Raw genomic sequence first — 25052 nt, 5'->3', positions numbered from 1 at the left:
AGAACAATAAATTTTATTATATCTATACTAATAAAAGGGTAATATGCTAATTAGACCAGATAGCCCAGACATCTTCCTGACGTCTTTCCTGACAAAGCCGGGGCCCCGGGCAAAGCCACCCAGAGTCCCAGGTGCCTGTGGCTGGCCCAGGCTTAGCTGGCCCGGGTCCCGGGTGCCTGCAGCCAGCCAGAGGGAGGGAAGTCTGGGTTTTGGGTGCGGGGGCCAAGGCAGAGGTGGTTAGGGGCAATTGGGCAGGCAGGCGAGCAGTTAGAGGTGATCAGGCAGGTAGGCAGAGATAGTTAGGGGTGATCAGGCAGGTAGGTGAGCAGTTAGGGACGATCAGGCAGGCAGGCAGGCAGGCAGGCGAGCGGTTAAGAGCCAGTGGTCCCGGACTGCAAGAGGGATGTCCGACTGCCGGTTTAGGCCCAATCCCAGAAGATGGATGGTGGGTCATATACAAGAGGGATCAGGCCTAAACCGGCAGTCGGACATCCCCTGAGGAGTCCTGGATTGCAAGAGGGTGCAGGCTGGGCTGAAGGACCCCTCCTCCCCCCCCCCCTGCATGAATTTCATGCAGTGGGCCTCTAGTATCTCTATAAGCCTGCATGGGAGAAAAATAACTTAGTTATATTCAGCTCCCTACCACATTCTCCTATGGTACCCAGAACAGTGCTCTGAACATAATATAAACCCACTCTCCTCTCGGTCTTTTTTTTTTTTAAATATTTTATTTTATCTTTAGTTAATCCTCACCCGAGGATATTTTTCCATTGATTTTTAGAGAGAATGGAAGGGAGGGGGAGAGACAGAGAGAGAAACATTGATGTGAGAGACACATTAATTGCCTCCTGCACACATCCCCGACTGGGACTGGGGATTGAACCTGCAACTGAGGTATGTGCCCTTGACCGGATTCAAACCCAGGATCCTTTCAGTCCAAGGGCCGATGCTCTATCGACTAAGCCAAACTGGCTAGGGCTCCTCTCAGTCTTTTCTAACTCATTCACCTAATGTCAGAATCATCCTCATTGCTCCTATCCCTTCTCCACATCCACTCCACCAGCAAGTCTTAGGTGCTCTACCTTCAAATCATATCTCTACTGCCATCACCCCAGTCCAACATTTCTCCCCTGGATGAGACCATTCTAACTATTCTCTCTTCAGTTTTCCACTTCCACTTGGCCTGTTCTCCACACACAGCCAAAATAACCGTTAAAGTGATTCTTTAAAAACATGAATCTGATATTAAAAGCCTCTTGATGAGTCTGTCCTCCTTCTATGTATATATTCTTCTAAGAGTACCTTGTCTATGAACACTTCTACACAAGGCTGGTTTTCTACCTGTGAGAAATTTTCATTCAAGAATCATTCAAGTATTGAACTAATATTTACTGAGCACTCACCAAGTGAGCATACTGTCCAAGGCTATACTGTGTGGCAACCAGAGCTCTCAGACAGTTCAGAGTCTGGCTGAGGAGACAGATGTGCACACCCAGGCAGCATCCTCCTGCATATGACCCATCATCCATCTGCCTACTTTGTGTCCCTGTTCTTCATCTCCTTAATTGGCTAAAATGTGGAACCAAGGTGTATGCTTTTACTTATCTTTTTGAATAATTTTATGTTCTTCCTTTATAGTATTTCTTTATTTTTAAAAATTAGTAAAGTGGGAAATAAAATAACAAAAAGGTTCCCTGGCTTCCCAAATATCTTAGAATAGAATCCAAACCCCTTATTATGGCCTTCAAGTTTCTACATGCCCTGTCTCCTGCTTAACTCTGACCCAATCTCCTCATATTTCCTCTCTCACCCAGGCCACACCAGCCAAACTGACCCTCTGGCTAGACCAAGCCTGTTCATGTACTTCTACCTACAATGTTCTTCCACTGACCTTGGCATGTAGCAAAAATGTTTGGGAAGAAAGGAAATAACACTAAGAGGTTGGGTAAAGGTTGCACAAAGGCAAATCAGTTTGGAGATGACTCAGTATAAAAGCAGACATACTGTCAGAGAGACTTGTATTTCAGATTATGATCAAGAATGACAGGGATGCCCTGCCAGTGAGGCTCAGTGGTTGAGTGTGAACCTATGAACCAGGAGGTCACGATTCGATTTCCAGTCAGGGCACATGCCCAGGATCCCCAGTGTGGGGTGTGCAGAAGCCAGTCAATCAATGATCCTCTCGCATCACTGATGTTTCTATCTGTCTCTCCCTCTTCCTTCCTCTAGGAATCAATAAGAATATATTAAACAAACAAAAAAAGATGACTGGCAGCCATATATTCTATAAGGCTATTGAAGACAATGAACTTTCACGCTGTCAATGCCAACCCCCAGACTTTGAAATAAAAAATAATTGATATGTAATTACCAGTATAGTCATCAAAGTTGACTCTTCCTCTCATTGTGTTCACAACTGACTCTGGCTGCTCAAAAATTTCCTTCTGCATAAATGAACTGAAGTTGCCTAAAGGAATATAAATTATATCATTAAAACAAACAAACAAAAAAATAAGCCAAAGAATAACAAATTTGTACAAAACTGAAAATCTATCTCCTTTGACATAATCTTAGTAAATGAAATGAAACAAAAGGTCATGCCATTGAGGACAATGCTCATATATGACATTCTACCTATGTGAAGAAAAATGAACAAGGAGAAAGAATCATGTAAAATATGCAGTTACAGATAAACAGGGGAGTGGGACAAGCTTAAGTTTTGGATTCAAACCTAGGTTTGAATTAAGGATGTTATTAGCTAAGAGACCCTGGGGAAATACCTTAATCTGTAAATTAAAAACAGCAACTACTTCATAGCATTGTAGTATGGACATATACAGACTTGACACATAGCTATTACATAGTGTTACTTTTTTTTTTTTTAAATATATTTTATTGATTTTTTACAGAGAGGAAGGGAGAGAGATAGAGAGTTAGAAACATCGATGAGAGAGAAACATCGATCAGCTGCCTCCTGCACATCCCCCACTGGGGAAGTGCCTGCAACCCAGGTACATGCCCTTGACCGGAATCGAACCTGGGACCCTTCAGTCCGCAGGCCGACGCTCTATCCGCTGAGCCAAACCGGCTTTGGCCATAGTGTTACTTTTTATTCCCACTACAACCCCACCAGAAAGGAGAATAAAAGCCACAATCACAATAATTATCTATAATAAAAATGTAATATGCTAATTAGACTGGACGTCTTTCAGGACACCCGGGTCCCAGGTGCCTGCCTGTGGCTGGTGGGAAGCCCAGGTCCCGAGTGCCAGAGGGACGCTGGTGCCAGTAGCCGGGGGAAGGAAGGCCTACTCTTGCATGAATTTTGTGCATCAAGCCTCTAGTAATAGATAAGAGCAGCAAACGTTATGTAGGGTTCATCAAGTGTGTCAGGCACTATTCTAAGGGCTTTACATGTATTGGCTCTCTTAATCCTTAATGAGGTAGAACCTATTATCCTCACTTTATATATAAGAAAACTCAAGCCCAGGGAGAATAAGAAAGAAATAAAGAGCAGAACACAAACTATGTTTATAAAGCATCTTAAAATTTTCAAGTACTATTTAAATCATCTCTTTTTAATGTTAGAAAAGAAAACCATGGATTAATTGGAGGAAAACTATTATAAAACTAACAGATAATTTCTTCAAAGAATCATCTCTTTTCCTGTGGCTGTCCCTTCACTACTCATGTGGACAATTTCACTCAGCACTGTGTTACCAGATTTCTACACTAGGACAGGAAGTAGAATGAACCCTTTCCAATAAGGACACCAAGCTATAACATGACAAAACTTTCACCCTTCATGATCTGCTGGAGTTCCATCTGGAGGGTTTGCACAGCTCTTCCAGGGTGATCTCCTGCAGTTCGTTTAATTCGATGGATAGAAAGACGGCCATCTACCACCGCTGCTACGTCATCATCTTCAAGGAAGATGACGCGATTGGTGTGTTCTATGACAGCACTATAAAACATTCAAGAACATATTACAATCAATAATCAAGGATGATTATTAAAACTATCATTAGGACACAAAAATCAAATTTAAATAAAAACTCAGATTTTTAATTATTTCCTACAACTTTTGTGATATACTGTTAGTACAGTTTCGGTAGTATTATTATACTTGAAATCCTTTTTTTCTTGAAATATTAATGTTTATTGCATGTAACATTATATTTGAAAAATAAACTTAAAAAAAAAATACAAACTCTATCATTCTGCAATATTTCTGATAGCTTTCTGGTTATTGATGCCATTCCTTACAGGGAAGTCAGGGTGAGGGGTGGTCACTGTGGACAGTAAATAAAAGGATCTCTATGCAGCAACCTAAACCAAATTAGATTAGATCTGAAAGAAAACATGGTTGTTTCTTCCTCATTCTATCCATCACCAAATACTCCAATTTTAACTCCTAAGTATTTCTCAAAGCTTCTATGTCCACCACCACAAACCAGTTCAAGCTATCATCAACTCTGCTGAACTACTATAGCAACCTCCTAACTTGTCCACCCACATTCCCTCTAATCTCTCTCCATCCACTGTCCATTTCTGCCAAAATGAATATCAAAAGGCAACTCTGATCAGGATTTCTCTCTCATCCAGCAAACCACATGACTGCTTCCCTTTGGCTCTTAGGAAATCAACAAAATGCGTAACTGTGACCCCTACCTCCTCCTCTAGCCTCATTTCCCACCTCTATTCCAGCCCACACTCCCACCCATCCCAAGCTCTCACAGGCTGATCAATCTGCAGAGAATGAATGTCCTTTCCTCCATCTCTCACCTATTTAACTCTCATTTCAAGCATCATTCCCTTAAAGAAGTTTACTCATGAGGGTAAGTCACCTGTTATAAGCATTCTATAACTCTCATCACAGCTGGAATTCTACACTTGTGTGACTATTGATTAAAATTTGTCTTCTCCATTAGAAAGAGCTCCTTGCCCTAGCCAGTTTGGCTCGGCAGATAGAGCATCAACCTGCAGACTGAAGGGTCCCCAGTTCGATTCTGGACAAGGGCACAGGCCTGGGTTGCAGGCTCGATCCTCAGTAGGGGGCGCGCAGGAGACAGCCAATCAATGATTCTCTCTCATCATTAATGTTTCTGTTTCTTTCTCCCTCACCCTTCCTTTCTGAAATCAATAAAGATATGTAAAAATAAAAAAGAGCTCCTTAATGACAAATAATATTTTTTACTCACCATTATCTCCTAAGCACAGTACATGCTTTGCTAGTATGCAGTTAAGACCATATGAATGAATGAGTAAAAAACGGCTGAGGTGTTTCTGCAACCTCTTTTATTTAAGCTGTAAGCGTCAACTCTGTAACAAACCTACTTAATGACGGCAATGACACATCTTAGCACTGACTATACACCTGTAAAACATTAAAGCATAAAGCTTGTTTTCCCACTGAGATAATAAATTCTCTAAAGTCCCAAACTCCATCAGTTTTCACTTTTAGGTCCCTCTACTTTCAGGCACAATGAATGACTCAAATACATGTTAGCAATTTGAATGATTCCATTTTATATCCATTACTAGAGGCCCGGTGCACAAATTCGTGCAGGGGGCAGGGGGGCAGCTAATCGCAGCCGATCAGACAGGGCCAGCCAGGGGGAGAGGACGCGGGAGGTTGGCTGGCCGGCCCCAGCCATGATCAGGGGGAGGGCCGGCTGGGGGAAGGGACCATAGGTGGTTGGTCAGCCAGCCCTGGCCCCTGGTCGAACTCCCGGTTGAACTGCCGGTTGAGGGGACAATTTGCATATTAGCCTTTTATTATATAGGATTATTAGTATTTCATTTATAAATGCATCTAAGCATCCCACTGCATTTTCTCACATAGTCTAGTACTATTTCCTTTGTAAAACTGATTATGTTGCCAATTACTTCTGAATTAAAAAGATAAACGTCTACATTAGACTAAAAGTAAAATGGTTTAGCAACTTTCCTATACTTGGTAGGATACTAAACTATTAACACTCCAATCTAAAATCTTTCATCCTGCCCTGGCTGAGTAGCTCAGTTGGTTATAGCACTGTCCCAATATGCCAAGGTTGTGGGTTCAATCCCTAGTCAGGGCACACATAAGAGACAACCAATGAATGTATAAATAAATGGAACACCAAATCAATGTTTCTATTTCTCTCTCTCTCTCAAATCAATAAATAATAAATTTTTAAAAATCTCTCCTCCCTATAAAACCTAGATAAGGCTCCTAAAAAAGGAGAAAAAAATACATGAGCTCAGCATAAATACATTGGAACAAGTCTCAAGGTTTATTATCTGTTCTTTATTGATCTATGTGCTTTGAATTGAGAGAAAAGGTGTTCTTAAAACCCATCTCCAAAAAAAGGTCACGTTCACTTTCTTAATTAACAAAGTTCTCCTGTACAACATGACCACATTAATACAAAATGACTTTCTGGTTTCCTGTAGCATCACAAGTTTCACTACAAATTCTCTTTGAATCAACTAAGGGAGCTCACCTTGCATCAGAAGCAAAGTAATATTCCACCGCTTTTTCCTCAACAGGGAAAAGGCAAGTTGTGCTGTCCACACGAGAGAGATTGCAGCTTCCTTTCTTATCTTTGCCTAGAGCGCAGAGTTAATAGCTAAGCATGTAGTAAAATATACATAATTTTCTAGAAAAATCAACAAAAAACCATAGCAACACAAAGTAATTTGAGCAGCTTTAAATGCTGAAAAAAAAGATCACTTATTTCCATGCAAGAAGAAAAACAGACAAAGCATGTACAGTGAAATAACAACTATCAAAGAGAGTACGGCCGATAACTGTGCTATAATATAAATGTTTTTAATATTTCTTTTCCAGGTAAAAATCAAAACACTTTATTAATATCACTCTTTTTTAAGAAAGTGTGTATATATATATATATATATATATATATATATATATATATATATATGGAACTAATACATGTTTGTATACCTAAACTTATCATAAAATCACATTAAAAATATCAAAATTGTATAATAAAAAATAAAGACAAGTGGCATAGTAATTTTTATTATCTCATAACAAAACTTCTCTAGAGTTTAATAATAATTTTGTGCCCTGCTGGTGTGGTTCAGAGTTTGAGCATCAACTCATGCACTGAGAGGCTGACAGTTCAATTCCCAGTCAGGGCACATGCCTGGGTTGTGAGCTCATTCCCCAATGTGGGGCATGCAGAAGGCGGCCATTTCTCTCTCATAGATGTTTCTATCTTTCTCTCTCTTTCTTTCTCTCTCTCTCTCCTTCTATCTCTAAAATCAATAAAAAACTATTTTTTAAAAAATAAAAAGCAAACAATTAAAAAAATAGTAAACTGACCTAACAAATCAAGATATAGTCTCCACTAACTGTAATTTAAAAACAAAACAGAGACGCTTATAACTCTAACAAATAAGGAATGAAAATATAAATGCAGAACCTCTTCTTTCTTAAAACTGAGTTTTCTGCCGAAACCGGTTTGGCTCAGTGGATAGAGCGTCGGCCTGCAGACTGAAGGGTCCCGGGTTCGGTTCCGGTCAAGGGCATGTGCCTGGGTTGCAGGCACATCCCCAGGGGGAGGTGTGTAGGAGGCAGCTGATCGATGTTTCTCTCTCATCGATGTTTCTAACTCTCTGTCTCTCTCCCTTCCTCTCTGTAAAAGATCAATAAAATATATTTTAAAAAACAAACAAACAAAAACAAAAACTGAGTTTTCTAACATTTAAGTTCGAAAAAAGGAGTAATGGTCCATTTGCATTGACAATATCCTCTTAATTCTAGCACTTTAGAATTTTGGCATCTCTACTTAATTCGTCAATCACTGATGAAGATTTTTTTCCTTTTTGCTCATTCACAGCTAAAGTCAAAACTGGAAAGCATACTGAAATTTGACAAATTAGCAAATATATTTTTTAATCTATTAATTGAAGACTATATAAATGTCAAAGAGACAAAAGAGCACCTTTCTCTAAAATCAGGACATAGTAACTATATAACCTACGTACACAATGACCAGACATCATCATAAATATACTTGCAAAAAATTCATAATGTGTTAATCCTCTAAAATGCATGTCTATAAAGACTTGGAAGTAATTATTCTTAGAAATACACATCCAAAGTTCTCCACAATCCATGATTATTTGGTGAGGTTTAGGCATGAAAACCAAATATTTCTTCCCATCCAAATTCAATAGCAGAAAAGATACTGCACTTCAAAAAATAAGTATTAGGTAACATCCTAGAAAAGATAATACTCAAGACAGATAAAACAGATCAGTGTCTGCCAGAGGCTGAGAATGGGGACCAGGGTTGATTACAAAGTGGCAGTGAGAGGGAACTTTTTGAGGGATGGAATTTTTCTGTATCTTGACTGTGGTAGTGGTTACACACCTGTTTGCATTTGACAGAACTCAGGAAATTTTACATGAAAAAGAGTGAGTTTTATTGTCTTTCAAAAAGTGAATCAAGCCTTAGCCAGTCTGGCTCAGTGGGTAGAGCGTCGGCCTGTGGACTGAAGGGTCCCAGATTCGATTCCAGTCAAGAGCATATGCCTGGGTTGCAGGCTCGACCTCCAGTTGGGGGTGTGCAGGAGGCAGCCAATCAATGATTCTCTCTTACACTGCTGTTTCTATCTCTCTCTCCCTCTCCCTTCCTCTCTGAAATCAATAAAAAATATATTTAAAAAAAATAAAAAGTGAATCAGGAAATACGTAAAATGCATACTGACCGGTGTGGCTCATTTGGTTGAGCATCGTCCCATGCACCGAGAGGTCATCAGTTAGATTCCTGGTGGGGGCACACACCCAGGTTGCAGGCTCAATCCCCAGTAAGGGGCGTGCAGGAGGCAGCTGATCAATGTTTCTCTCTCCCTCTCCCTTCCTCTCTCTAAAATCAATAAAAACATCTTTTTAAAAAAATAGGCAAAATGATAGCCCAGCACCTACATTTTTTTAAATAAACACAACCAGCTTTGGTTATATAATGCACTAATGGGGCTGAGTTTCACTATACATATTCTTTCTCCAAATATTGGTTATTTCATTCTTCAAGTAACAAAGTATATTTAATTATAATATTCAGAAGAAGTTAAGGTATCATTGCCAATTTAAATGAAAAGAACACTACTACTTGACACCTATATGACTCTTAAAATCTATAAAATGTCTTTCTATATTCTCTCATCTGATTTCATTTAAGTGGAATACAATTATCATCATTCCACTTTATTTGGTCACCTGGAGAAAATAGTAACAGCCTAAAAGCCAGTTCAGGGTTCTCCTCTTTACACAGCCTCTTCAATAAGAGGCCTATTTTTTAAATTACTCTGTTGAGCACACTCCCTACCTATTAGGAGCTAGAGAAGTAAGGGTTACTAAAACAGAAACTCTCATCTCAAAAAGATCTGTTCCGTGATAAACGTTTCCTCCAATTTCTTAAAACCTTAGCCAACGTTTTCCCATTGTTTCTAAAAGCTTAAAACAATGTACAAGGTAATATATAGGTAATGTATACACAGCAGAATTATTAACAGAAATCTGGAACTCTGGATCCAAAATTTGCACTCTCACTGATAGACTAGTTTTTCTTCTGAAAAGGGAGGGAGGGGGATGAGGAAGATAAAAAATTCTAACATCTCAGAACTTTTATCTGCTACAGATAAAATAGTGAAAGCAGTTACAATCTAAAGATGAATAGGTTTAGAGTATTTCGCTAAATTTTTTTCAAGAAATCAAGAATTACACATTAATAATATAAGTTCTAATTTCCTGAATTTACTTTTAGTAATAAGCAAATGGTAAGAGCACATCTTTTTAAAAATCTAATTATATCCATGAAATGTTCCAGAGTTCATATAGCTGAAAGTCTTATAAAAAATTCAAACTTATTAAAAAAGAACAATTCCAAATCCAAACAAAGCCAATCAAGATACTGAATGTAAATCTAAAAATAAAATGTCATGCATAAAATAAAAACCATTAAAACCGACTATGTCAGTTAAAAATTAGGCTGAATTATTCAAATTGTAACTAAGTCCAATCTGTAGTAGTCTAGAACACAATGCTCTTTTCCCCATCTTGGCATCTTAGTTATAATAAGGTATCCTACATGATTTTAATTTAAAGCAAAGGAAAAAAACTATTTTTTTCAAATCTCAGAGACTTTAAAGAAACCAATTACTAAAAGCAGTTTCCTAAATGCCAAAAGCAGACAGACAAAATATACTCTGCAAGTTAGAAAAAATGTCAAAATATATTTCCCCATAAAATAAGCACATTTTTAGAGGCCCAGCACATTCATTCACTCCAAGAACAAAGAATTAGTAAAGCATAAACAAAACAGGATAAGATTCCTCCCCATCCATGCAGTGCATTTCCCACCTCTTTCTCCCTGTGATCCCCACCGTGTGAATTTTGATCCAATCTGAGTCCTAGCTATGGATATACAACAGAAAAAAATTCTACTTGTCAGAGAAATCACAAAACAAGTACTTTTCATGTCTAGACAGAAGTATATATGAGTGGACCTGACCAAAGAAGCATTTATTTCAATTTAAGGAAAACAATTCTTCATTATCTACTGCATTCAATTTATACATTCTACCCATGGCATGATGTAGGAACAGTTTTTACCTGTTCTGTAGAGTATTGGAATGTGATCAGTAGAGAGTTTATGTTCACTTCGTACACCAATCAACAGAGGGCTACCTCGTCTGTTAGTACAAAATTAAACATAATTAAACCATTTTTACAAACCACACATGAATGATATAAAATTTATATGTGATGACAACAGAACACTCTTCAAATAAAGTTTAAATTCTCCCTCCAAGCTCAACTTCAGATATAACAACAGATCAATATAAACAGACGTTTTAAACAAAACATTCAATAACAGAGCTAAGCAAATCTGTGTTCAATTTTTATTGGAACACAGTCATGCCCATTCTTTTACATATTTTCTACAGCAGCTTTCACACTACAAGAGCAAAACTGAGTAGTTGCTATACAGGCCATTATGGTGAAGGGAACATTTATAGTGTACAGAGAATAAACTTATAATTCAAAAGTTTCAAAATACATATAATTATTAGGCATTATTAAATTTACACATACCTTGTGACAACTGCTTGGCCAGGAAAATGAACACTTTTAAATACAAGTGCAAAAGCACCTTCCTATGGAGGGAAAAAAATGAGTCAGCAATACGTATGATAATCAATTATCAAATGTGACATGTCTAATACATACTGGCTTTACCACAGAAACTTTTTGTTTACATAACCACTTTTTGCACTAGTTTATAAATGAGTCTAAATATTAGGCAGACACTTCCTCTTGAGCTTTGGTGTATAAAAGAGTCACTTTTTAAACAAGCTTACTCTTCAAATAGGCTCAATAGATAAATAGCTCCAAAACAGACCATTTTAATGGAAAGAACACATTTTTTTTTTTTTGGTCTAATCTATATATATAAAAGCCCAGCAACAGGAATGGCAGAATGACCAGAATGACTGGTGGCTATGACACATACTGCGGCACCAACTGGCCTGATTCAGGCCCCGATCAGCCCCCCCAATCCCAATCGGGAGTGGGGCCAGCCAGCCAACCACCCACAGCCCATCCCCCCCGCTGGACTGGCCTATGGGCCCCCATTGGGGTGAGCCAGTTGAACCCCACTCGTGCACAAATCCATGCACTGGGCCTCTAGTTATATCAATAAAATGTTCTAGGGTTTTTATAGCTGAAAGTCCTATAAAAAATTCAAACATACTACCAATGTTTCTCAATAAATCAATCATATCTCCCATATTATACATTAATAAAGGGAAGATAGAATTAGGAAAGGACCTAAGTTCAATACCCAAAACCCATTTTATACCACTGTTAACTTACACTTTTTTTTACCTTGACATTGGAGATAAATATATACAATCACAATTATTAACATGCATATCATACCACCCCCTCCACCCAACCTCCTCAAGGACAGGGCCTAAAGAAATCAAGAATGAATAAAGGAGGAACATGAGGTAGGAGAAGGAAGAAAACACCATAGAACACAAACTGGGTTATACATTGAGTAGAAATAAGACAAGACTGGGAAGGCACAATACTCTGCCTTGAGTAAAGGGATGGAATGGACCTCTATTTTCTTCATCTTTCTGTCTCCTCCTTTACTGTAGATATCATAAGGATGGGAGGAGGTGGGAAATGAGGGCTGGACCTTCACTGAGAAGTAAAGGGCTTTTAAATGGGAAAGCTAGAGCTATGAGTGGGGGAGGGGGATAGAAATCACTATGCATTTGGACTTTTGTGGATCTTTAATCTTTATTTAGGGCACTTTAGATGGGATCAAAAAGAATACCACTTTTCTCTTGGACTGGGAAATACTTTTCCATAGAGGCAAAGAGCCAAGGAAAAGTCCCCATAACGAAAAATAAGGAGTTGACTAGACTACTCAGAGATAAGCAAACATTATCCCAGAATAAAAAGTGTACATTTCACTGAAACTAACCTGAGCAGGAAGCAAGAAAATGATGAGTCCCTGTCTATGTATACTGTATGCATGTTTGTGTGTGGTATGTATGGGTTTGTATGTGTTTGTGTGTGTGTGTATGCATGCATACGTTTTGGACAAACTGATTTTAGGTTACTTCAATTCCCCTAACACAAAAGTACAGTGAAAGAAGCAGGATTTTAAGCGTGTGGGAAAGGAGGGTTCATCAGTGAAACAACAATCCCTCAAAATTATTCAGGTTGAAAAGTTATATATGAAAAGTAAAAGCCAAAAATATTTTAAAATTAGCATAGTTCCTGCTTCTCAAACTTAATTTTAAGGACATATTATTAAAAAAAGATATATTATGATTAATGTTTGGAATAATTACCTTTAAAAAGGGGTAGTTTAAAGACTGTTGGTTGCCAGGGGTGAGGGAGGTTGGGGTGAAATAGGTAAAGGGATTAAGAAAAGTACAGATTGGCAGCTACAAAATAGTCCCAGGGATGTAAAGTACAGCACAGGCAATATAGTCAATAATATTGAAATAATTATGCATGGTGCCAGGTGGGTACTAGAAATATCAGGGGGAACACTTTGTAAAGTATATGATTTCCCAACCACTATTGAGTGAAAATTGTAATTAAAAAATAATTTTTTTAAAGTGTGATTTAATACCAATTGTTGGATAACTCTCTCCACCAAGGTAGTAAAACTGGTATCTTGACTTTCCCGATTGTCATACATGTACTTAACAAGCTTGGCAATTGTTTCTGTGTCTGTTTCAGATTCAAAGTCATAACCTTTACTTTCCTGTAATTAGAAAGAAAAAAAAAATTGACACATTTAAGGAAATATTCATCATATCCAAATCTTATCTACAGATTTTTTTTTTTTTCCCTCAAAAATCTCACTAATCAATTTCTAATCTTTTTGACCACCATATGCCATTACCCACTGTTCAAAATTAAGGTAACAGGAGGCAAGTCGAGATGGTGGCATAGGTAAACGCAGTACTCGCCTCCTCCCACACCTACATCAAAATTACAACTAAACTAGAAAATAACCATGATTCAGAACCACCTGAAATCTGGCTGAATGGAAGTCCTACAATTAGAGAATTAAAGAAGTAGACACATTGAGACTGGTAGGAGGGGCAGAGGCGCAGGGGCTGGTCCGATATCCATATGTGTTATCTTTTTAATCAAGAGGACTATCTTGAGCCGAAACCGGTTTGGCTCAGTGGATAGAGCGTCGGCCTGCGGACTGAGAGGTCCCAGGTTCGATTCCTGTCAAGGGCATGTACCTGGGTTGCGGGCACATCCCCAGTAAGAGATGTGCAGGAGGCAGCTGATCGGTGTTTCTCTCTCATCGATGTTTCTGACTCTCTGTCTCTCTCCCTTCCTCTCTGTAAAAAATCAATAAAATATATTTTAAAAAAAAAAGAGGACTATCTTGGCTTATGCAGAGGTTCCTAATGAGGAGCAAAGGGTTCCAGCCCCATACCAGACCCCTCAGGCCTAGCCCCACACCAGACCCTGGGAAGAGAAGTCTCTAACTTCAGGCTATAAAAACCAGTGGAGATTGTGGCACAGTTGGGTTGCTGAAGTCCCAGGCAGTTCCTCTTAAAGGGCCCACACACAGACTTACTCTGACTCACTGCCTCTGAGCTCCAGTGCTGGGGCAGCAACTTGAAAGGATCCAGGAACATATGGGAGGAACTAATTTGTCTGGCATCAGGGCAAGAACTGGGGCAGCTTTATCCCACACAAAAATGCTGGCAGAGGTGCAGAGAAGACCTCCCTGCCACAATGCCAACAGACAGTTGCAATATCTGAGTATCCATCAACCTGGCCCACTAGTTCACTCCACCCTCATGATTCCCTGAGACCCCACCACACCCAAATTGTGTGCCCACCCAACCTGTTTGTAGTGGCTTTTCCATATAAATGGCCTCTTGGCTCAGGCTTCAGACTTTCCTAATATCTCTCAAACAAGCAGCAGCTGGCCTAGCATGCCCCATACCTCTCGATAAGTGGCCCTAGAACCAGCAATAGCAGCAGCCTGCCTTGGCCTCTCCTGGGCACCTCCAAGCCCAACACAAGTAGCAGCCATCTGCAGATCACTCCATAGCTTGACGGGTGTCCCCAGGCAGGGCACAAGCAGTAGCTGACTTTGCACCTCCCAGGAGGCCCCAGAGCCACTGTACCCGGTGGTCAGCTTCAGACCATGCCAGATTACAGCCTATCACATCCACCAGTGACATACTGAAGGGGCAGACTTGGTGAGCACCAAAGCCCCACTAAAGCAAGTCCTGCTCCATAAGGGTGTCTCCTACACAACAGCTCTTCCTCTGTAGTCAAAGCTGGTCTGCACAGCCAATTGGCCTGGGGGTCAATCCCTCCCAGTGATGCCAAAAGCAATTGAGGCTCAACTACAACAGGAAAGCACATACAACCCACACAGGGGCACACTTAGAGTGCCCAGCTCAGGTGACTGGGGAGGCTAAGCCACAGGGCTCTACAGGACACATAATACACAAGGCCACTCTAACAATTCCAGGTGACATAGAAGCTCTACCTAATACAAAGAAACAAACACAGGAAAGCAGCCAAAATGCAGAACAAAGAAACATGTCACAAATGAAAAACAGAAAAAGAACTAAATAAATGGAAGCAAGCAAACTACCAGATACAGAGTTCAAAGGATACTCAAGAAACTCAATGAAAACTTCAAGGAACTTGGTGAGAACCTCAAGGAACTTAGTGAGACCCTCAACAACATAACAAAGGAAAAGTCAGAAATGAAGTCTACACTAATTGAAATGAAGAATAATTTACAGGAATCAACAGAAGAGGATGATGAGAATCAAATCAGCAATTTGGAATGAAGGAGCAAAAAACACCCAATCAGAAAAGCAAAAAGAAAAAAGAATCTAAAAATATGAAGATAGTGTAAGGAGCCTCTGGGACAACTTCAAGCATACCAACATTCACATCAGGGGGATGCCAGAAGGAGAAGAAACGAAGCAAGAAATTGAAAATCTATTTGAAAAAATAATGACAGAAAACTTCCCTTACCTGGTGATAGAACAAGACATACAAGTCCAGGAAGTGCACGATGAACCCAAAGAGGCCCATACCCAAGACATAATTAAAATGTCAAAAGTTAAAGACAAAAAGAGAATCTTAAAAGCAGCAAGAGAAAAGCAGTTAGTTACTTACAAGGGAGCACCCATACGACTGTCAGGTGATTTCTCAACAAATTTTGTAGGCAAGAAGGGAGTGGCAAGAAATATTCAAAGTGACGAAAAGCAAGGACCTACAACCAAGATTATCCAGCAAAGCTATCATTTATAATTAAAGGTCAGATAAAGAGCTCCATAGACAAGAAAAAGCTAAAGGAGTTCATCACCACCAAATGAGCATTAATGAAACGTTAAAGGGTCTTCTTTAAGAAGGAAAAAAAGGATAAAAAATATGAACGATAAAATGGCAATGAATACATATCTATCAACAACTGAATCTAAAAATCAAAATAAATGAACAAGGAATCTAATGAATAAAATAAATTGATGAATAAAATAGAATCAGAAACATGGAAACATGGAACACACCAACAAATCTCAGAGGGAAGAGGGGGGGTGTGGGTGGAAAGTGATTAACTAAAGAACTTACATGCATACATGCATTACCCATGAACACAAACTATAGAGGGGTGAAGGCCTGAGGCAGGGTGGATCCGAGTGGAGGGGGACAATAAGGTGAAGAAAGGTGGGGAGGGGTGAGGACACATCTATAATATACTCAACAATAAAGTTTTAAAAAATAAAAATAAAATAAACAACCCAGCTGGTGTGGCTCAGTGGTGGAGTGCCAACCCATGAACCAGGAGGTCACAGTTCGATTCCCAGTCAGGGCACATGCCTGGATTGCAAGCTCGATCCCCAGAAGGGGGCGTGCAGGAGGCAGCCAAACGATGATTCTCTCGCATCATTGATGTCTCTCTCTCTCTCCTTCTCCCTTCTTCTCTAAAATCAATAAAAATATATTTACATAAATCTATATGCCAATATGAATTAAATTTTAAATAATTAAAATATAAGAAAATATATAATATAAAAACAAATCCCATAATGAATATAATAATTCTTTATTTAACAATGATATTTTACTATGCAATACTATAGACATTAGATATACGTGGCTATTTAAATTTAAATTGATTAAAGTGAAATAAATTCAAATTTAGTTCCTTAGTCATACTAGCTCAAAAGCCATATATGGACAGTGGCTACTATATTGGACAGTACAGATATGGAAGGTTTCCATCACTACAGAAAGTTCAGTTGGACAGACCTGAGAAGCCATTATAAAAGTCATCATCATGATCATTACTAGGTAAGTACATAGCTATTTAGGGCATAGAACCTTCATTTAATCTGTTCTGATTCCTCTTACATATCCTAGAATCTTTTAAAAATGGCAAACAAGGTTCCTCTTAATGCAAAAGACATAACCCCAAAATTCCAATTTTAGTTGAGTTTCTGGATCATTCATAACAAAGCCAAATAATTGTTTCCTTTTCATATAAGGAACAAAAATGTTCCACTGTCGACAAAGAAAACTCCAATAAACCACCATACCCTTGAAACTGTCTTAAGTATTACTTGATCACACCTAGATAGTATTTATTGCACATCTCAACAAACAACCTCACTGCTCTCATTAGAAGTATTGTCAAACACTGGTGGTCTTTTTAGGTCAATTTACTTACCAAAAACTTTTTCAAGTCTTTGTAGTTGGTGATGATTCCATTGTGAATAACAATAAATTCTAAAAGAGATAAAGAAATTAATGACCAAAAATTACAGGTCTAGTAAACATTATAAACAGTCATTACTGGTAAAGAGATTTTTCAAAAAAGACAAAAAATGTGTCACATGCTATACTTCAAGGTGTAATCAAGTAGTATCTACTTTTTGTTACCAGGTTATCCTTGGGTAGATCAGCAGCACAGTTTATGTGGCTTAGTGGAAGTAAAGAGTGCCAGGGAGGTGGGTACAGTGGGGAAATACAATAAGCTGGTGTCTAGAGTCATCAATTTCAGCTGTGGCTAAATTACTAACCCAATGTCATCATGTGAAAGGAGCAAATTCCTTGGGTATATGTGCTCATTTGCAAATTGAGAAGGTTGAACTAAATAACTATTATTCTCACTTCTTTATTCATCCATTCTTATGCATAAAACATTCCTAAATTTAAAGAGAAACCTTTCAAACTAATACAATTATCTGATTGCACTAAATGAACTTAAGAACTAAAGTTAAATAAATTAATAAGAAAAACCAGACATTATTCAGTTCTATAATTAAATCTATTTATCTGAGGTCCAGATAATTCCTAAGTGATAAATAAATGTTAAAACAGAATTCCAACATCAAATACACATGATAGTGGGATAATTTTCAACTTTATGAAATAACTTTGAAGAATGTAAAAATGGATAATCAAGAGTTGACAATATTATTATTTATAACTACTGACAATGTAAAGATCACTAATACGAATTTATTATTTAAAGTTCATGTAAGTGAAGAGAGAAATTACCACTAAATTCAATTTTATATCAAATTATAAAAATGCTTTTAAAATACTTAACAATCTGATATTTTGACCTGACATTAAATGTCAAGACTAAATGCATTACAACCCAGATAATAAATTAAGCATTTTCACTAGATTTTTTAAGAAAGAAAAAAATGATACCACAAAATACTACCACTACCAAAAAAAAACTAAATATTTTTAATGCTAGAACACAGAGAATCATAAATAGCTAACAGCTGACATAAAGACTTAATTAAAGCCAATTTCTCAAAATATAATCTAGATATGTTTTTAGGAATTTTTTATAAAGGCCTTGTCAGAATTAAACGTTTGAGAGGTTAGGTTGTTAGCATTCTAATCTGGTTCAATGATAATTATGTGAAGCATAGAAACCTAAAACGGCAGCTTCTTAATTATACAATCTTATCTCAAAAGGGATGTATATACACACACATACATATATATATACACACACATACTTTTGTATGTATTTACTTATTTAACTAGAGGCCCGATGCACAAAATTTGTGCAAGAGTAGGCCTTCCTTCCCCCAGCTGCCGGCACTGGCTTCCCTCTGGCACCCAGGAGCCGGGCTTCCCTAGAAGCCCCGACTTCATCCAGAAGGTCGTCCAGAAGGATGTCTGGTCTAATTAGCATATTATGCTTTTATTATTATAGATTTTTAATTTTAGAGCGAGGAAAGAAGAGGGAGAGGAAGAAGGAGAGAGGGAGGGAGGGAGAGAGAGAGAAATATCAGTTTTGTTGTTCCACTTATTTATGCATTCATTGGTTGATTCTTATATGTGCCCTGACTGGGAATCAAACCCACAACCTTGCTGTATCGGAGGGACACGCTAACTGAGCTACCTGGCCAGGACTTTCTTTTCTTTTTTAAAAAACAAAAGAATAGACTCTTTTAAATGGTTATTTCCAGGAAAAGACGGAATAAGAAAAATAAGACAGAAACTAGACTTATTTTAACATGCCTATTTTTTTATTTTATTTATTTATTTATTTTTTTGTTAATCCTCACCTGAGGATATTTTGCCATTGATTTTTAGAGAGAGTGGAAAGGAGGGGAAGAGACAGAGAGAAATATCAATGTAGGAGAGACACATCGATTGGTTGCCTTCTACATGCAGCTGCACTGGTAAGTGTCCTTGACCAGAATCGAACCTGGGACCCTTCAGTCCACAGGCCATCACTATTCACTGAGCCAAACCAGCCAGAGTTTAACATGACTTTTTTATAGGTGTGACCTCAGAACAATGCAAATATTTTCATTTGAAATAAAATTGATTTTTTTTAAAAAATCAATCCCTAAAACTCAAAATAAAATATATTAATAGAATGCTGTATCCAGCTGGTAGCACAACTACAGATAGAAGGATTATTCCAAGTGATTCTAAAACATAGAAATTTGATTATATATATCCCTAAAGAGATATACCCTAAGGACAAAAAATTAACAAGAAAAACTAACAAACAACAGTAAATATATTCTTAAGGAAGTGTTGGTATTATGATTATTTTATGTATATCATGTAACAGATAAATAAGTATGTTACTGATGTTAAGAACTACATGAATAAAAGAAAATACATAGATCAATCAGGTAAAGTCAAAACCTTACAACCCTGAATCTGAGTTAGAATTGTTAGTGTAAAATTACGTTGTTTTATCTTTAAATTTATACGTGTACAAGTGCACACACAGAGGTATGTGTATCTCCTAGCTCTGCCCACTGAAAAGACCTATGTGTGATGAACACTTCTAAGACCTGGCTTACAGTCTTTACGTATCATTTCCACTAAAAAGAACTGGGGCTTCCTTAGAGAAATGGCCGATTCCAAGCATGGGGCAGGAGTAGAGGAACGTGGAACATCTTGGCCTACCAGAAAATAACAAAGACTATTGAGTCTACAGGGGTCACGTCAAAAGGACTTAGAAGACAACCTGAGTAAGTTCCCAATGGCCAAAGATTTTTGTGTATCAATATAGACAATTACTTCAGTGTTTTGAATCATATGAAATATTTTAAACCCATGATTTTATAATTTTAAAAAGAACTCATTATTCATTTTAGAACATATGAACCACTTCGTTTTTTAAAAATGGTAAATGAAGGGGGTGGAGGGAGATAAAACATTAATCCTGCCTTTCCTATATGCTCTGTAACTCAGGGTAACCAAGCAGTTGATATGGAGAAGATTCTCTTTATAGGGAAGTATTTGAGATAATAAATGAAAGAAGGAATGATAGTACTAGACTATCACCAATTTAAAACCCCTAAAGAAATAATCTTGGCAATGATCATCAATGACTGCTAACAACACAAAGAAAAACATCCAACATTATGACAAGAAAAGAAATTCTGAGATGTCCTAAATTAAATTACAGCAGGCCAGAGGGTGGGAAGAAGAGGCAGGGAGAGTTAATCAGTTAACAGAAACAAACAAAAAACTGCTAGCATTCCTTAATGTATGTTGAAGCTTTGAATCAACTTCTAGGCCCCTATTTCAGTTCTTATCTAGAGAGAATAGCCAACCACCAGATGGCACCCACCGCATCCTGTTAATGCATAACCTTTCTGGGCTGTTGCCCACAATCAATCCAAAAGCAACAAACACTTCTTCCTTACCATACACCTCTCCCAGAACTAGCCCTGCTTCACCTATTCCCACACCCCTTATCTATAGCCAATGTAAATTCTTTCAAAACAACTTACAGCTTTCTTCTCCAAAATTATCGTATAAAAGAACTCCATCAATCCCAGGATGGTGGGCATATTTGTCTTCCCAACTAGCCCTACTGATGGTGGTCTAAACTGTCCCAGAAACTGGTCCTTTTTCTGCCTAACTTATGGCTCAATAAATCCTTTCTTTCAGAAAAACGTTCAACCTCAAAGGTTATCATTTAACAATTATATACCTGCAGTTGTAAACAAACACTGTACCAATCCTATATAATAAAAGGCTAATATGCAAATAGACTGAAAGGCAGAATGACTGGTCACTATGACACGCATTGACCACCAGGGGGCAGACACTGAACACAGAAGCTGTCCCCTGGTGGTCAGTGTGCTAACACTGGGGGAGTGCCACTCAACCAGAAGCCAGGCTCATAGCTGGCAAGCACAGTGGCAGTGGCAGGGCTAAGGATGTCCGACTGACGGCTTAGGTCCGGCAGGGACTGGGCCTCAGCCATCAGTCGAACATCCCCTGAGGGCTCCCGGACTGCGAGAGTTCGCAGGCTGGGCTAAGGGGACCCGCCCCCCCCCTTCCCCCCAGTGCACGAATGTCGTGCACCAGGCCTCTAGTTTATAATAAATAAAATGGACAGAGAAACGTATTAAATGACCCACAGGATGCATGCAATTAACATGATCTAAACTATAAAAAATTCTATAGGACAAACAGAGTAAACTGTAAGGAAAAAGGAGAGAAAGGGAGAAGTCTCTTAAGAGACATATCAATCTACTAAATCCTTACCTTTTAGAGATACACTCTTAAATATTTACAAAATAAATATTATGATATCTAGCTATCTGTGATATATCTATCTATACAATATCTACTAGCTTCCAAGATAATCTAGGTAGGGGCTATGGATAAACATAACTGATCAGATATTGATAAATGTGGAGGGTGGGTAATGGATGCCTCAGGTTCTATATATTCTCTATATATGAATATGTTTTAAATTTTCCAAATTAAAATTATGAAAACATAAGAGCTTCCATTCTTTTCCCATTATCGAGCCTCTACAATCATTCCAAAGCATTTTTATGTCCATACCATTATTTTTATCAGAGCGCTGGGGATGGCTATTGACAGGATTGGGTTCGCCGTGTGTTGCCCAACGGGTATGAGCTATTCCAAGGTGTACATCAAATTCTATATCCAAATCCATATCCTGTTGTTCTGAAGATAAAATGAAAAATTCCAATATTAAATCATGCTGTAGAGATAACGCTATATTTCAATGTAATTATTACAGCACTGTTTACCTGGAATATACAATTATTAAAACTGAAGATCAGGCATACTCAAAATAGTAATTAAAAGATTTAGAGGAGTTAATGTAGGATGCAGCTGAAATATTTAAAACAAATGGTTCCAATAACAACCCAAGAAAATGTATTCAGAGAGATAAAGCACCCTGGCCAGTGTGGCACATTGGTTGGAGCATTGTCCCATGCACCAAAAAGGTAGTGAGTTCAATTCCTGGTCAGGGCACATATCCAGGTTATGGGATCAATCCTGGAAGGGCACATGCAAGAAGCAACCTATCAAAATTTCTCTCTCTCTCTCTCCCTCTTCCTCCATCACTCTCTCCCTCCTTCCCTTCCTCTCTCTAAAATCAATTTTTTAAAAAAAGATAAAGCAAATGTGACAATGTTAACAATTGGTAAAGATAGATGAAATATATGGGTGGTTAATGTATTTTTTCAACTTTTCTGGAGGCTTAAAAATTTTCACTCAGGAGTTAAGGACAAAGAGAGTGAATGTGATTTTTTAATCTATATTTAATCTTCACTTTGGAAATAATCAGTACTGTTTTAATTAGACATGTAAAAGTAAATTCATTTTCTCAGTGCCACAAGCCTTATAACTATAATTTCTTTGGTCCCCAAACATATCTCACAATATAAACTGCAATTATGGAGAGCTTCCAAAATCAAAGAATAGGTTCTTGTGAGCAGAGCAACACTGTGAAAATATGGGATTACAGACTGATACTCCTTGATCTTGTAAAGCAGCTATTCTGATTCCTTTTCCCTATGAGCTCTCTCTTCTTGCTTCTTCCAGGGATAGAGGGGGAGAGAGAAAAAAAGGATAGTTCTAGTTACTTAATAGTGATGCCCTTCTTCTAATTTCCTAAATATAAAATTCATTTAGCTAAGATAAAGCTTATCAGATAACAAAGTTTATCAGAATTAGGTCTAAATTAGGAATAAACTGCTCAGAACTCTGAACGTCCATGCACTTTAGCTTAGTCTTAAGCATAGTTTTTGTGGTTTTTATACTGGCTAATGAGAGGTCATTCTAAAATACAAATCTGATCAAGAAATAAGGTTTAAAATCCATGAATAGACTTCCATTGCTTTAAAAAGCGGTATGCACATATGAATCATCCTAAACCTAGTCACAGAGATTTGCAAAAAGATCCTCAAATTCTAACATATAACCAGAGAGCCATTTTCTCAAAATAAGGCCCATACCTTTTCATAGCATATAAGGTACTACATATCTATCCCCTATCTACCTTTCTATCCTCATCTCCCACCCCTCATCACTGTGACCCACGCCATCACCATCTCTCACCTGAACTACTTCGACAGAATTCTCACTAGTTCGTTTCCTTGTATCCAGTCTTCCATCTGTACAATCTAGTTCTGCACACTAACAAAAGTGATCCTTTCAAAACGAAGTCAGATTGTGTCACTCTCCTACACAAAATTTTCTAATGGCTTTGCATGACACACACAGTAAAATCCATCATTCTTAAGATCCTACATGACCTAGCCCTCAGCCACCTCTCTAGCTTCATTTCCCGCCACTCTTCTCACTTACTGTACCCTAGCCTCACTGACTTCCATCCTGCGATAGCCAAGCCCTCACAGGGTCTTTGCACTTGGTGTTCCCTCTGCCCAGAATTCCCTCTTTCAGACAATCACATGGCATCTGCTCAAATGTCACCTCTACTATACTTTTTCTTCATAGCACTAATCACTACTTAACATTATATATTTATCTGCCTGTTTCATTAAACAGTAAACTCCATCATGGCAGAGGGTTTTGCCTATCTTGTTCTGTTTTGACCTCAGGACCTAGAATGATGGCTGGTATATAATAGGTACTCAATAAATATTCATTTTACTATTGAATTCTCAGAATACTATGAGGGGAGGAGAGGCACTGTTTTCTCCATTTTACAGATTAAAAAAACTGAGGTTCAAAGAGATCACAAAATCTGCCTACCAAAGTTCATAGTGAATAGTAAGTAGAGATAGGATTTCAACCCAAATCTGGTTTACCCCAGAGCCTAAATTTAAAACCACAATGGTGCCCAGCCAATGTGGCTCAGTGGTTGAGGGTCAACCCATGAACCAAGAGTTCACCAGTTCAATTCTCGCTGGAGGCACATGGCATGCCCAAGTTGCGGGCTCAATTCCCAGTAAGGGGCATGCAGGAGGCAGCCAATCGATGTTTCTATCTCTCTATCCCTCTCACTTCCTCACTCTCTAAAATCAATAAAAACATATTTTAAAAAAACACACAATGGTAAACTCTGCTGCACTATTTATTACATTTATGACGTTGTCAATCTGGCTTCCATCAGAATTTGAGTTCTACAAAAGCAGCAGCTTATCTTACTATCTTTGAACTGTAAGCACTAAAAGCTAAATAAATAGGGCAGATACTCAAATCTTTATTGGATGGCTCCAACAATAAACAGATACAATCATCAATGCATTCTTTCCTGGCTTACCTGTGTTCTGAATAATTAAGGTGGCCTAATAAATGACCTCCAGATAAAGGATACTGTTTATCACTAGTTAACAAGCTAATGCAAGTAATAAAAGCATCTGATTAATTTAAAAAAGGCTAACTATAATTAAAGCATGTCCCCCAACACGTTGGCAAGCAACACTGGAGAAAGAGTCTTTAACAGGAATCTGTAAATTAAATCCATATCAAGTTCATGCTATTTACCAACTCTATTTACTTAACTGTTGCCATTTAAGAAACATGTACCCATGTTCCTTATTCATTAAGCTGATAGGTCATTCAATTCCCCAGCCAGTCATGACATCTTTTCTATTCTCCTTAAGCCTCAATACTACCTATATTCCTTCAATTTCCACTTTATTAAGCTTTTCCCTCTTACCTCATAACTGTCTAACTTAGCTTTTCTTTTACGTTTGACTCCTATAAAGGTT

The 25052-nt window shown here is 38.1% G+C and overlaps 1 protein-coding gene across 5 annotated transcripts in view; it reads right to left on the bottom strand.

Annotated features, from left to right (window-relative positions):
* The window catches only part of GFPT1 (glutamine--fructose-6-phosphate transaminase 1), a 61304-nt gene that overhangs the window by 20359 nt on the left and 15893 nt on the right, over positions 1-25052 (bottom strand). For 3 of the 5 annotated variants that reach the window (XM_036334280.1, XM_036334282.1, XM_036334283.1), the window contains 8 exons: positions 21904-22029; positions 17273-17331; positions 13175-13309; positions 11113-11174; positions 10630-10709; positions 6489-6594; positions 3801-3964; positions 2372-2467 (listed from right to left, as the gene is read on the bottom strand). In XM_036334280.1, the coding sequence (XP_036190173.1) occupies positions 2372-2467; positions 3801-3964; positions 6489-6594; positions 10630-10709; positions 11113-11174; positions 13175-13309; positions 17273-17331; positions 21904-22029 (828 nt within the window). Of the gene's footprint in view, positions 1-2371; positions 2468-3800; positions 3965-6488; positions 6595-10629; positions 10710-11112; positions 11175-13174; positions 13310-17272; positions 17332-21903; positions 22030-25052 lie in introns of those variants that run through there. The other 2 variants (XM_036334281.1, XM_036334284.1) reach the window with 2 other exon arrangements.

The sequence above is a fragment of the Myotis myotis genome, unplaced genomic scaffold (assembly GCF_014108235.1).
Source record: "Myotis myotis isolate mMyoMyo1 unplaced genomic scaffold, mMyoMyo1.p scaffold_m19_p_14, whole genome shotgun sequence".
NCBI classification, from domain to species: Eukaryota; Metazoa; Chordata; class Mammalia; order Chiroptera; family Vespertilionidae; genus Myotis; species Myotis myotis.
The sequence above is the reverse complement of the archived record's forward strand: the minus strand, read 5'-3'. Positions and strand labels throughout refer to the sequence as shown.